Source organism: Gorilla gorilla, chromosome 17, assembly GCF_029281585.2.
Source record: "Gorilla gorilla gorilla isolate KB3781 chromosome 17, NHGRI_mGorGor1-v2.1_pri, whole genome shotgun sequence".
NCBI lineage: Eukaryota > Metazoa > Chordata > Mammalia > Primates > Hominidae > Gorilla > Gorilla gorilla.
In genome coordinates, this window is record NC_073241.2 from 99,368,458 (window position 1) to 99,383,917 (window position 15,460).

The 15,460-nt window shown below is 36.8% G+C and overlaps 1 protein-coding gene across 4 annotated transcripts in view; it reads right to left on the reverse strand.

The window, feature by feature from the left end:
- Positions 1–15,460, reverse strand: part of RTTN (rotatin) — a 287,438-nt gene that overhangs the window by 33,555 nt on the left and 238,423 nt on the right. For all 4 annotated transcript variants that reach the window (XM_055368332.1, XM_019014234.4, XM_055368333.2 and 1 more), the window contains 2 exons: positions 13,858–13,995; positions 10,416–10,633 (listed from right to left, as the gene is read on the reverse strand). In XM_055368332.1, the coding sequence (XP_055224307.1) occupies positions 10,416–10,633; positions 13,858–13,995 (356 nt within the window). The remainder of the gene's footprint in view (positions 1–10,415; positions 10,634–13,857; positions 13,996–15,460) is intronic.

Here is a 15,460-nt window from a genome sequence, read left to right on the forward strand (position 1 = left end):
GGGAAGAAACCAGTTCTGGCAGGATTCATTACTTGCTGACTAAAGAGCCCTCAGGCCCTGAATAACCAGCAGCAATATCCAGATAGTACACCACAGGCCTTGGGCTCTGGGACGTGCTGACTTTAGGTATGACCCAGCACATTCGCAGCTGTGGTGGCTACAACAAAAGACTCCTTCTGTTTGAGAAAAGCAGAGGGGAAAGTAAAGGGGACTTTGTCTTGCATCTTAGGTATCAGCTCAGCCACAGTGGGTAGAGCAACAAGTAGGCTCTTGGGCTCCCTGAATCCAGGCCGAGGCTCTTGGACAGTATTTCTGGACCATCTCTGGGCCAGAGGGGAACTGACTGTCCTGAAGGGTGAGCCCCAGGTCTGGCAACATTCGTCACAGAATGATAGAAGTGCCCTTGGGCTCTAAGTGAACATTGGCAGCAGCCTGGTAGAACTCCCATGGGACCGTGGCATTGGTGGCCAAAAGGAGAGTCTCCTTTTCCTGTGGAAAGGGGAGAGAAGAGCAGAAAGGACCCAGTATTGTGGTTTGAGTGCCAGGTTAGTCACATTAGAATAGAACATCAGGTAAAATTCTAAGGTTTTTGACTCTAATCCCTGGCTCACAGATAGCATCTCTGGACCTGCTCAGGGTCTGGGGGAACTTACTGCTCTGAAGGGAAGGACAGAAACCTGGCTGGCTTTGTCACCTACTGATTATGAAGTCCTAGGGCCTTGAGTGAACACAGGTAAGCAGGTAGCGACTGCAGTGGGCTTGAGAGAAACCCAGTGTTGTGTTGACATCAGGACTAATCCAGCGCAGTTCCAGTGGTGGTAGCCACAGGGATGCTAATATCACCACATCCCCAGTTCCAGGCTGCTCAGTATATAGAGAGAGACTCTGTTTGTTTGGGAGAAAGTAAGGTGAAAGAACAAGAGTCTTTGCCTGGTAATCTGGAGAATTCTTACAGATCTTATCCAAGACCACCAAGGCAGTACCTCTACAAGTCTGCAAGAAACGAAGTGTTATTGGGCTTAAGGTCCAATTCCCTTGGAATGCCTGGAAAGCCTCCTCAAGGAGGACACACACAAACAAGCCCAGACTGCAAAGACTAAACTAAATACCTAACTCTTCAATGTCCAGATACTGACGAACATCTAAAAGCATCAAGATCATCCAGGAAAAAATGACCCCACCAAATGAACTAAAATAAGGCATCAGAGACCAAGCCTGGAGAAACAGAGATATGTGAACTTTCAAACAGAGAATTCAAAATTGCTGTGTTAGGGGAACTCAAAAGAAATTCAAAATAAGAGAAGGAATTCAGAATTTTATCAGATAAATTTAACAGAGAGATTTAAATAATTAAGAAGAATGAAACAAATTCTGGAGTTGAAAAATTCAATTGGCATACTGACAAATACATCAGTCTCATATTAGTAGAGCTGACCAAGTAAAAGAATTAGTAAACTTGAAGGCAAGCTATTTGAAAATACAGAGTCAGGGGAAGGAGACAAAAGAAAAAGGAGAATGAAGAATGAAGCATGCCTATAAAACCTAAAAAATAGCCTCGAAAGGGCAAATTTAAGACAAAGAGATAGTGGTAGAAAGTTTACTCAAAGGGATAATATCAGAGAACTTACAAAACCTAGAGAAAGATCAATATTCAAGTACAAGAAGGTTAGAGAACACCAAGCAGATTTAACCCAAAGAAGACATTTAAGATATTTCATAATCAAACTCCTAAAGGTCAAGGATAAAGAAAAGATCCTAAAAGCAGCAAGAGAAAAGAAACAACATACAATGGACCTCCAATATATCTGGAAATGTTACAGGTCACGAGAGAGTGGCATGACATATTTCAAGCACTGAAGGGAAAAAAAATAAAACAAAACAACAAAAAAACTTTACCCTAGAATAGTACATACGATGAAACTATCCTTCAAGTATGAAGAGAAATAAAAACCTTAGACAAACAAAAGCTGAAGGATTTCAACAACACCAGACCTGTCCTACAAGAAATAGTAAAGTGAGTTCTTCAATCTGAAATAAAAGGATGTTCGTGAGCAAGAAGAAATCATCTGATGTTACAAAACTCACTGGTAATAGTAAGCACGCAGAAAAACAGAGACTACTGTAACACTGTAATGCTGTTGTGTAAACTACTCTTAAGTAGAGAGTTTAAATTATGAACCAATCGAAAATAATAACTACAGCAACTTTTTAAGACAAAGACAGTAAAATAAGACATAAAGAGAAACAACTAAAAGTTAAAAAGCAGGGGAGATAAAGTTAAAGTGTAGAGTTTTTATTAGTTTTCTTTTGCATGTGTGCTTGTTCATGCCATCAGTACTAAGCTGTCATTAGTTTAAAATAATGGGCTATAAGAAGGTATTTGCAAGCCTCATCATGGTAACCTTTTACCAAAAACGATACAAATGGAGACACAAAAACTAAGAAGAAATTAACATACTACCAAAGAAAATCATCTTCACTAAAAGAAAGACAGAAGGAATTAAAGAAGAATGAGATCACAGAGCAATTAGAAAACAAATAACAAAACGGCAGAAGGCAGTCCCTATTCGTCAATAACAACATTCAATGTAAATGGACTATGGACTAAACTCTACAATAAAAACACACAGAGTGGCTGAAGGGATGAAAAAACAACGCCCACTTATCTGTTGCCTACAAGAAACATATTTCACCAATAAAAATATATACAGACTGAAAATAAAGGGATGGAAAAAGACATTCCATGCCAATGAAAACAAGAAAAAATTGGGAGTAGCTATACTTAGACAAAATAGATGTCAAAACAAAAACTGTAAGGACAGACAAAGAAGATCATTATATAATGATAATGCAGTCAATGCAGCAAGAGGATACAATGATTGTGAGTATATATGTACCCATCACTGGAGCACTGAGATATATAAAGCAAATATTAGAACTAAAGAGAGAGCGAGATCTCAAGACAATAATGGCTGAAGACTTCAACACCCTACTTTCAGCATTGAACAGACAGATCTTCCAGACAGAAAATCACCAAAGAAACACTGGATTTAATCTGCACTAAAGACCAAACGGACCTAATAGATATTTACCGAACATTTCATCTAATGGCTGCAGAATACACATTCTTCTCCTCAGCATATGGATCATTCTGTAGGATATTCCATATGTTAGGTTCACAAAACAAGTCTTAAAACATTCAAGAAATTGAAATAATATCAAGCATCTTCTATGACCAGAGTAGAATAAAACTGGAAATCAATAACAAGAGGAATTTTGGAAACTATACAAACGTATGAAAATTAAACAATATGCTCCTGAATGTCCAGTGGGTTAATGAAAAAATTAAGAAGAAAATTGAAAAATTTCTTGAAACAAATGATAATGGGGCCAGGTGTGGTGGCTCACGCCTTGTAATCCCAGCCCTTCGGGAGGCCAAGGTGGACGGATCACCTGAGGTCAGGAGTTCGAGATCAGTTTGGCCAACCAACATGCGAAAAATATAAAAATTAGCTGGGCACGGTGGCAAGCGCCTGTAATCCCAGCTACTTGGGAGGCTTGAGGCAGGAGAATCACTTGAACTCGGGAGGCAGAGGTTGCAGTGAGCTGAGATCGGGCCACGCTGCACTCCAGCCTGGGTGACAGAGTGAGACTCTGTCTCAAAAATAAATAAATAAATAAAAATAAAAAATAAAATAAAAATATATGTAGCAATTGGGAGCAGGGTTGGGTCGGAGTTAAGACTCCTAAGGAAATAGTTGTGTGCACAGATATGTCTTTTATTCCCTCCTGAAATCCCATTAAAATGACAAAAATGGGATTGCACACACACACACACACACACAAGCCTGAAAACGAGGAAGCAGATGGATGAGTGGCAAGTGTATTAGGCTTGGGAAACCTGAATTCTAAGTGGTGAGTGGGGAAAGCTGAAAACTACCCCAATCTATCCACTGAATTGCCCAAGGCTGAAGAAATTTAGCACCAGGTATCCCTGGATGTGAGGATGAAGGATTGCTTAAAGTCTCTAAAACGCAGTTACATGCCCAGATCCTGCCTGCCAGCCACCAATTTCTATGTAACTAAGCCACTCTTCCTCCCAGCCCTTGCAAAATCCTGGATGTTTAGTCTCTGGAGAGGATAAATTAGGATTCTGAACTGGCAGAGACGGGAAAATTTGTGGGCAAGGGTATTCTACTAAAACCTTTGAAGGATTAAGTGAAATTGTGCAAACTAAATTCTGAGACCTCAGCTGTCGTCTCCTACTTGGCTACATAACATTTGGCAGTTGGGTTTTCACCTCCAGGAAAGAGATCGGAAGACCATTCTCCAGGGAATCTGATAAGCCCCAGAAGACAAGCCTACAAAATAACCCCCATTGGTTCCCCTGGACAGCAATTGACAAGTTGCACTCATATGCTCAGGGATGTCAATCTGCTTTGAGTTTCCCAGTCTTAAATACAGCACATAATCAAGATTACCAGACACCAAGAAAAGCTGCCAAACAGAAAAGAGAGACTAAAATAAATAGAGGAAAAGACAGCAAAGAGAGATTACATAGGGAAAAAAAAAAACTTCATAGGAGTTCCAAATGTACAGAGCATACAAAGTACAGGGAATGTCTCTGAAGTAATTTAGAAAGCATGAGTTTATAGATGGAAAGAATCCCCAAGAGAGCCCAGTACAATGGCTAAAACAGATCCACACCTGGATGCTTCATCTAAACATTTTAGAATACGAGAAAAAATAAAGATTCTAAAAACTTCCAGGAAGAGAAAAACCAGGAATTCTAAGGGCTTTGGAATTTTCTTTTTTTTTTTTTTTTTTTTTTGAGACGGAGTCTCGGTCTGTTGCCCAGGATGGAGTGCAGTGGCGTGATCTCTGCTCACTGCAAGCTCCGCCTCCCGGGTTCACACCATTCTCCTGCCTCAGCCTCCAGAGTAGCTGGGACTACAGGTGCCCGCCGCCATGTCTGGCTAATTTTTTGTGTGTTTTTAGTAGAGATGGGGTTTCACTGTGTTAGCCAGGATGGTCTCGATCTCCTGACCTCGCGATCCGCCCGCCTCAGCCTCCCAACGTGCTGGGATTACAGGCATGAGCACCGCGCCCAGCCAAGGCTTCAGAATTCTCTATAGTAACGTTTGGAATTAAAAAGAACAGACTATGGCTTCTAAATTCTGAAGTAAATGATTTCCAATCCAGAATTCTCACTAGCCTAACTATAAATTATATGTAAGGGAGATAAAGACTTTCAGTCATTTAGATCTCAAAAGACCTCCTCGGTACCTTTTCCCTGAAAGCTAAGGGAGAAGAGACGCTACGCAAAAATGAAGAGCATTAACCAGGAGAGAAGGCCACGGGAGATGGGAGACAGCATGCGGGATGCAGGAGACTGCACATAGCACAGAGGTAAAGGAATTCCTGGAACCAGGTTAATGGATATCCCAGGATGACAGGAAACTGCACCTAGCACAGAGGTAAAGGAATTCCCAGAAACTGGTGAACGGATATCCCAGGATGAAAACAGGCACCAAGTAGGTTAGAAGGAATTGGGAAGAGATTTCTTCCAAAAGATGAAGCGATGAAGTTCTGACAATTCTGAACACACTGAGAGGATATTTAATTCTGGCAAAGAGCATGGAGCTTATAAGTGATAACAGGAAAGTCAGCACATTTTAAAATAATACAATAATTACCTCTAAGGCAAACAAAAGCTGTGCAAGAAAAGAAAAACACTCTGCAACACGGTTCAACTGTGTATAACACTGTCATAAATTTAATACCGTTCACGCTGCCTATTCTCTAATTGGCATTATGGTGTATCAATATTAGGAGAATGAGAAGGGAACCCATTTTGGCAGGGTAGGTGGGTGAGGCATGAAAAAAAAGCTAAAGTCTCATTTTCCATAGTAGGAATTCAACAGATAATATCTATAACTGAATAATCAAGACAAAAAAATATAAGCATGTTATTTAGAAACATGAAAGAGAAGCTATAAAAAGTAGCTAAATGAGGTGTAAGTGGTCACCTCTGAGAAAATGAGGAATGAAGGCAGAAATCTCCTACTTTTAGTAAAAACTTACAGATACAACTGTTTGGTTCTCTAAAATGTGTACGTGGTAAAACTAAAATCAAAGCCCCAAACCAAAACCAAACAGACAAAAAGGAAACAAACAGGATTAACCTATGGTAAATTCATATACTTTCCAACATATACTGAAGGAAAGGCTGGAGTGAAGAACTGACTTTCTATCAGTTTGCATACAGTACTTACTGCAGACTGAAAAGCAGTCTGAGCATCACTGCAAAGAGCAAGTGGACACGACTGGAAGTGTGAGGAGCCTGGAGGCAGCAAGGCTGAGAATAAACTCGAGCAACAGATAACTAGCTCCTAGATGATGCAAATACACAAAAAGAGAAAAAGAAATCAAGACGATACAGAGCAAGACATAATGTCTTTTCATCAACCAAAATTCATTTAAATGTCATGCTCTTTCTAGATTAATCCCTTCTGTACATTTAAGTGATGTAGGGTATTCTAGGTCAAGACTTTCTTGCTTTCTTTCCAAAAGGTACTTAATGTAAAAAATAGGCTTTTTAATTACAGTGAACATTCATCAACACAACGGGATCTTAAATATATAAGCCTTTCTTTCAACAGATTTACCCTTGAATTTTACCATTCACTAAATGTGAGCACAAAATACATCTAAAATAAGGCACAAGAGTTCCTCATTTGCATTACTACTTTTAGATATCAGATCAAATATAAGGAGCAAAATTAATTCATTATCTCAACTGATTATCAATTATAGACGAAATCTACTACATATAGAGAGATTTTCATTGATCTTGTTATCTACATGTATTTGCAAATAAAACATATTGAGCACAGTAGCCCCCTTATCCTTGAGGGAGCCATTCCAACACCCCCAGTGGATACCTAAAACCATGAATAGTACCCAGCTCCATATATTCTAAGTTTTATTCCTATACATATGTAACTACAATAAAGTTTAATTATAAATTAGGCAGGTAGGAGATTAACAATAATAATAACAGAATAGTATAATAAAAATTATGCGATTGTGGCCTCTCTGTCTCTCTCTCTAAAATATCTTACTACAATGCACTCATCCTTCTTCGTCTTGTGATTCATCAGTCTGATAACCAAGATTGCTATACTAAGTGATGAATGGGCACGTATCATATGCAGCACGGGTAAGCTAGACATAGGATGATTCACGTCCTGAGGGGAGACAGATCATATTTCATCATACTACTCAGAATGGCATGCAATTTAAGACGTAAGAATTGTGTATTTCTGGAATTTTCCATTTAATATTTTTGGACTACAGTCAACCATGAGTAACTGAAGCCATAAAAGGCAAAACTACAGATAAGAGGAGACTACTGTATCTTCATAAACTAGGGAAGGTAAAATCTCCGCTAAGTCAAATGTGTTCAGTATTTTATGGACAAAAGACAGCTGAATATTTCTTAGAAAATGCTCAAAGTCTGAAACCACCTCAAAATGGACTTAGAAAAAAACACTTACACATGACTAAAGATGTAAGTATGAATACTTTCAACATGTATCCCCTATGGGATAGTGCTATAAAGCACCATTTAAAAGATAACTCTGACCAGACATTTAACTGAAGTTCCAATACAGTGATTTGTTAGGAGGATGGAGATTTTAGAGGCAGCTGAAACTTAGTAATAATGTAATAAAAGCCTATCATTTTGCACTTGAAGAACTGAATCCCAAGAAGTTAAGTGATTTGCCTAAGGTCCCACATCAAATGTTTTTTGAGTATGACTTTACAGAAAACTTAAATAGACCTTTGAAAGACATCAATTTTAGAATATAATTTCTTCAGATAATTTAAAGACTGTAATTTACTTTGCTTCATACAGCACCTGGCCCAAACCACAGCCTCCATGGACATATAGTAAGCTACATTTATTACTTATCAAAACGCGTTGCTGTTGAATGTATTCTAATAATATTTTAATTCACATATCCTATTTCTATAAGGCAAAGAAAACAGTGTTTGTAATTTAATAGGCCCATTAACTGTCCCAACTTACATTAGGTACACATTTTGTCATGAGTGTGCCAGGAGTATACTTCCTCTCTTCACTTTCTTTGTCTTAAACTTGCCTGTGCCTTTCTAACAGATGTCATGTATCCAAATTCTACTGCTTACACGAACACAAAGAGTATGATTTATTAGGAAACATGGTTTAAATAATTGGTTAATGTATCCATACCCTCACAAAATACGTGATTTGTAATTTAGAGAAATAAAGAGGAAAATTAGCTAGTCATTAGGAAAACCATTGAGATATTCTGTGACTGTAGGCTATCTCATTTTCTTTGTCCAAAAAGGTAACAAAAAAATTATAAACAAAAGCTTTTATAACGAATAATATTACAAAGTATTAGGTAAAAATAAGGACAAGGTAAATTTCACAAATTCCTCTAGCACAGATTTTTTTTTCCTGTGTATACTATTATAAACTGATTCATTACCCTACAAGGATCCATATGTATCATGACTCTCATCAGAGACCCTTCAAACACAGCACCACAAACAACATTAAAGAGTTGGGAAATAAAATAGCCCTGGCTTTGCCTGGCTGGAAGTCTTTAAATTTCCCAGGTCCAGGAGGATTGGTTGCAGGACACCCACAGTCATCCATGCAGAGCCAGGCTCCCACAGCTATTGCCATTTTGGCTTCAGCAGGGAGGGCAGGGCCCAGCACACTGCTCTCACTGCACTCAGTCCTCTGAGTGAAGTCACTGAAATTCTCTGACGAGCCAAGTGTGTCAGCAAGAGCAAAAGCCTTTCCCCAAACAGTACCGTGCTCCAACCAAAGCCAAAGTTGGGAAATTTATAATTAAATTAGATAGGGGTTGTGGTTGGGAGACTTTTGAAAAGGTTTGAATTTTCCTCCTTACAACATTCTTTAAAGTGCAAAACTGGAGACTCAGTTAATCATTGGGAAATAAAGTCTGTTGTTCTGACGGGGAATGAGAAAACTGGAACAACGTTCAGTTTTTGTTTTCAACTAAGAAAATTTGAGTGAACTGACAGTGAGGTAGTAGGTACAGGAAAGCTATGGCCTCCCAAGAATAAGAGGCTTTTAGAGAAATGCTTTGAGGAACGCTTCTCCCCTAGAGCTCTATCCAGGCTTCTGAAGGCACTGCTGGAGATGGATGAGAAAATGGGGGATGCCTTAACAGTCTTCTTATCTATGCTGGAAAGACAACCAGATTTTGTAGCACAAGGGAGACAAAGTCCCCTGAGGACCCTGTGACACTCTCCACAGGACAGCTCCTGGGTGAACCAGAAAGCGTTTTCTTCTCTCTTACTGGCAATCCTTTCTGCATCTCAACATCATCAAGCCTTGTGCCCAAAATGCACAAGCAGTCATACCAGAAATATCTGCATGACCATGACTCTCACACGCAAAGAAGTGGGTAAAAATCTCCAAATTCTAAGCAACAAAGGGACTATAACAAATCAGCACAGGAACAATCTTCTAAGCAACAAAGGAACTATAACAAACCAGCACAGAGACAATCTTCTGTCTTTGCCAAACGTGGCTGGCTGATTGGGAAGCTGAAGCAAATTCTTCAATCAACAATTCTACTACTTTTCTGCCTTTCAGTGAGAAGACAAAAATCATAAAACCACATGATTAAAAAGAATAATTCTAAATACTGAAAAATCTAAAAATATTCCTATTTGTAAAAAACAATGTACAACTTTAACTTAGTAAACACACAGTTTTTAAAAAATTACTAATCTACTTATAAAATAATACTTTAGTGATTTTAGAATGTTTTCTGATTAACAAAATTCTTGATTCACATTTTAGACTGTAAACATAATTTTATAAGATAAAACAGGCAACAGGGCTTGGAAAGGGGGCATTTTCTTCCAAATGTGCCAGACAGGTCCACTTACCTATACATGTAACCAACCCCAAAAATCCGTGGTCCATTTCTAGAAATCAAATGTCACTTAGAATATATTTTCAGAGACGTAGATATATCTTTAAAATTACAATAAATTTTGAACCATAACTGCATTCCTGAAATATATCCATTTTGGTCATGATATGACACACTGTTTTGATCAACTGTTAGATTTAGATTAGTAATATTTCACTTCAAATCTTTACATCATATTCACTGAAGAAACTGGTCAACATAAGCGGGTGGGGCTAAGGAGGAGATAGTTAATTTAACTTTATAAACTTTTGTATCATTTAAACAGTCATAATAAGCATTACTATTTCTTAATTTAAATGACTGACACAGTTTTTAACAAGACCATGACTGAAAGTCAATTTATTTAAACGCTAAATAAAGTTTTTGAAAAACCAAGAAATGACGTACCTGGAGGATTACATCACTAAGTCGTTCTAGAGATTTCTGATTTTCCTGACAGTCATCAAGAAGTGAAGCCACTGTTGGACTACAGCATAAATGTGTTTTGCTCTTAGCCTGGAGATGCCCTTTTGCTTCTTCGGTCAAGAGAATAGAAAGGAATTGCAAGCTGGCAGTATACAGGGCAGGACACGTGGCAGACAAGCCTGCACATTTGCAGAACATATCTAAAGGAATAATTTCAGATGTGAATGTTTGAAAATTTCTTCAAAATTCAACAAAAAGGAAATCAAATTGATTTTAAAGTAACTATACTCTGGATCATCTAGATTACCAACTTGTGTGATTGTGTTGCAACTTTTAAAGGAGCTGGTGCCAAACAGAACTTAAAAGCAAGACTTAGTATGCAGTGTTGGCACAATGTACAAACAAATATTTCATAGCAGTTCAGACAGCACATGAGTGATCACGAACTGATTCACAAACTTAATACAGAGTGGAAAGAACAGACCAAACTGAAAGGAATTTACATTGAAACAGTCATTATTAATTTCCTGTTGTGAGAACTGATTTTGTTTAATCAAAATTACATGTGTTGTTTTACATTTTATAAACTTGAAAAATTGGATTCATAATTTTGTTTGATTTTATATTTTAGATTTATGCTTGTGTGATAATTATAACCATAAAAATTTTTACTTAGATTTTGGCTTGTAAAAATTAAAGTTACATAAGAAAAATAAAGTAGTCAGCAGTAGGGTTTCATGAGAATTATGTTCATTTAAATGATGTCCAAATATTAGTCAAGTTTGAGAAAAGACTCTTATAGATAACACAAGTTACGGAGTGACCACGAGATGTTTTAAATGTATATGGGAATATGAGATGGAAATTGATTTAAAAAAATAAAAATAAAAATAAAACCATGGCAAAAAAAATGATAATTGTTATTAATGTTTTCATTAACATTACTATTATGAAAACCATTTATGCAGTAAGTTACTTTTGATTAGTACTATTATTACATAAAACTGTACACTTATTTTGAAGGAAGGTTTTGAATTTAACATGTATTTATTTTATCACTAGAGAAATAGTGTTAGATAAATAAGTTTAAGTCAGAGGTCAGAAAACTTTTTCTGTAAAGGTCCAAGTAGTAAATATTTTATACTCTGCAGGTAACTGGCTTTTTCACAACTATTCACCTCAACTTTTGTAGCATGAAAGCAGCCATATGCAATATGTAAGTGAGTGTGGCTATGTTCCAATAAAACTTTATTTACCAAAACAAGCTGCAGGCCAGATTTATCTAATGTGGGTAGCATCATGCTTTCTATTGATATTATCGGTGATTCAGGTGATAAACTAATTTTCCCCCAATAAATACAAGAAGAAAATCCCAACGTCTTAATCAGTCAATCTCTTTCAATTATTATATTTTAAACAAAATAATGATATCCTACGTGGACACTGTACTCCATGGTAGACTCAGAACTCCTACATCCAGAAAACTAACAATTCTGTTCCTTCTTAAACATGCATTTGCCATAATTCTTACTATCGCTTTGGTTAAAAATTGTATCATGCATTTAAGTTTACTGAATGATCAAATGATAAAGTAAATGTCAAAAAAAATCGGTCAGTTGAATTAGCAGGTACTTTGGAAGCTTAAAATAACTCAATTTTGAGTACATTTAAGCAGGTTGTTTAAAAAGGTTACATAAATGTCAGTTATGAATATTTATGTTAAAAAACAGCTTTTTTCTATGCTAAAATTTAGGAGGCTTCATGAAAAATTAAAGATTAGTTATTTTAAAATAATCATGTTTATTTTAGTGGGCAACTATCATGAAAAACATCTTATAAAAATAATTATACTATACTCTTGGCATTTCTGCACTATAAGAAAATTCTGATGTGATGAGAAAGTTATTTTTATCATAACTTTCCATGTTATCACGTATACCAGATTTTATATATGAAGATGTATCCACATACAATGTACATATGTCAGAAACGATACTGGTTTCCATACCAACACAGTAAAATTTATCTCATTATTTTATAATCATATCATATGTACCTTTATAAAACCACAGGCTTACAACTGACAAATGGGATCTAAACTAAAGAGCGTCTGCATAGCAAAACAAACTATCATCAGAGTGAACAGGCAACCTACACAATGGGAGAAAATTTTTGTAATCTATCCATCTGACAAAGGTCTAACATCCAGAATCTACAAGGAACTTGAACAAATTTACAAGAAAAAAACAAACAACCCCATCAAAAAGTGGGCGAAGGATACGAACAGACACTTCTCAAAAGATGACATTTATGCGGCCGACAAACATGAAAAAAAAACCATCATCACTGGTCATTAGAGAAATGCAAATCAAAACCACAATGAGATACCATCTCAGGCCAGTTAGAATGGTGATTATTCAAAAGTCAGGAAACAACAGATGCTGGCGAGGATGTGGAGAAAATAGGAACACTTTTACACTGCGGGTGGGAGTATAAATTAGTTTAACCATTGTGGAAGACAGTGTGGCAATTCCTCAAGCATCTAGAACCAGAAATACCATTTGACCCAGCAATCCCATTACTGGGTATATACCTAAAGTTTTATAAATCATCCTACTGTAAAGACAAATGCACACATATGTTTACTGTGGCACTGTTCACAATAGCAAAGACTTGGAACCAACCCAAATGCCCATCAATGACAGAGTGGATAAAGAAAATGCAGCACATATACACCATGGAACATTATGCAGCCATAAAAAAAGAATGAGTTCATGTCCTTTCAGGTACATGGATGAAGCTGGAAGCCATCATTCTCAGAAAACTAACACAGGAACAGAAAACCAAACACTGTGTGTTCTCATTCACAAGTGAGAGATGAACAATGAGAACACATGGACACAGGGTAGGGAACATCACACACCGTGTCGGGGGATGAGAAGCAAGGGGAGGGAGAGCATTAGGACAAATACCTAATGCATGCGGGGCTTAAAACCTAGATGATCGGTTGATAGGTGCAGCAAACCACCATGGCACATGTATTCCTATGTAAAAAACCTGCACATTCTGCACATGTATCCCAGAACTTAAAGTAAAATTTAAAAAAACCAACAGTGGCCAATATAATGTTCTCAATAAAACAGAGCTTCAGGGATGACATCTTTAAAAAGCTTAAAAAATAATAAAACCACAGGCTTTCCTAACTCGCTTTTATGTTATCTGAAAATGTGTTTCAATTTTTCAAAAATGCATTTTTGGGGGGCTAAAGAACACTGCAAATTTTTCAAAGCAAGCACCCTGATACCTCTTTTATATGCCATGCTATAATTACTTAACTTTAGTGAATTTACATACCTAAACAGGCAGAATCATTATCTCATTTTATTAGCAGAAAGCCCCCAAGATGATGCAAGTATCTTCTTACCAATCGCCGCTGTCCAGTGCTTGGCCAGGGCCACGGTAACAGACGGGAGTGTGACGGTACCAGCTTTCCTCAGGAGCATGGCCAGAAGATTAAATAAATGTGTCCATGTGTGACAAAAAGCTGATATTAACTCTTTATCTATAAAATTAATCAAAACACTTCAAGTTATTAACACAAAGAAGGAAAAGAACCTTTCAAGATATAAAACTTACCACAGACACTTCATTACACTTAAAATGAGGGGTGTGCACTTATCAAATGAAGACAAATCTAATTCAGCATTATCCAAAATTTATTTCAATTAACTTCTTTTCCATTGCTTCTTAAGATATCTCCCCTCCACCCTCCTGCATATAAAGCCACACTCACAAACTCTCCTCTTATTAAAGCATACTCAAGAACAATCAGAAGGTGTGACAAACTAAATATTAAGCCATGACTGCAGAACTACATATTGGCACATTATAAAAATATGTCATTGTTTGTGCTACTTTTGTCAGAGTAAGTTTTCCCCTATTTCCTTTATCCCCTCCAGCAGCTTTGGGCAGGGGTGAAAGGAAAGCACAGTGTGCCAAGGTCAAGGTAGAAAAGAAAGAATTTCTTTGAAGAACCAAGAAAAGTATCATCCCACAAAGAAAAGTATGACACAAAAGAAGATTCTGCAGCTCTTCCTATGGCTAAGGATGCAGCAATTCTAGGATGAGGACCCATTTTCCCTTCTCTCCACTCAGGTAAATGGAAGCTGGAGAGCAGTCGCTGAGGACTCTCTCTGACCACGCCATCAGAAGGATCTGTCATCTTTTATCTAATTCCACTATAATGTAAACTTTATAGGACGTTAACCCCGAGGACATCCATCTAGGTGTACTTCAGCACCTCTGAGGTACTTGAAAACTGCACCTTCCCCAGGGCAATCCTTGGTGTTTCTCAACCCTTTTGTCATTAGTGGCTCTCTAAAGAGTTTATTTTAGAAAATGTTTCCTCATTGCCATCCCCACAAGATTTTAATTCCACACATATACTGTATATCTCTTTATGTACTATATATATATCTGTACTTTGTACATAAAAAGGCTAAGTATAGAGCTTACTGTTTTTATTCAATACAGGCTTCAGAATAGCCGAATAAAACATTTAAGCTGAAAATTAAATTAAAAATTAAAGACCTATTAATACCAAATTTAGCTTTGCACCTATACTTGCTGAATAACTTTTCATGTAATTTATTTACTTATATATATATATCATCACAATGTGTCAATTTACATACATAAATTAGCAATTCATATAAAAACATAACAGCAATATAATAAATTCTTATAAAATCATTTAAAACTTTTTTCAGAAAAAAATTTTTAAAACTTCTTTAAAAATATTCTTAGTGAACTTTTAAAACTTTTTGCTAGATATGAGAAAACAATTTTTAATTTAACCAGCTAATAGATGTACATTCAGATATTGACATTTTTTCCTTTCAGCGCTTGATATAATTAATGATGGGTTAAACAACTTTTATGTAATTAAATATATACTACTTTCATTTAATTTTCAAAGCTCAAATCATACAGAAAAGCAAGAGGATCAATAAAAAGCATTCACAAGG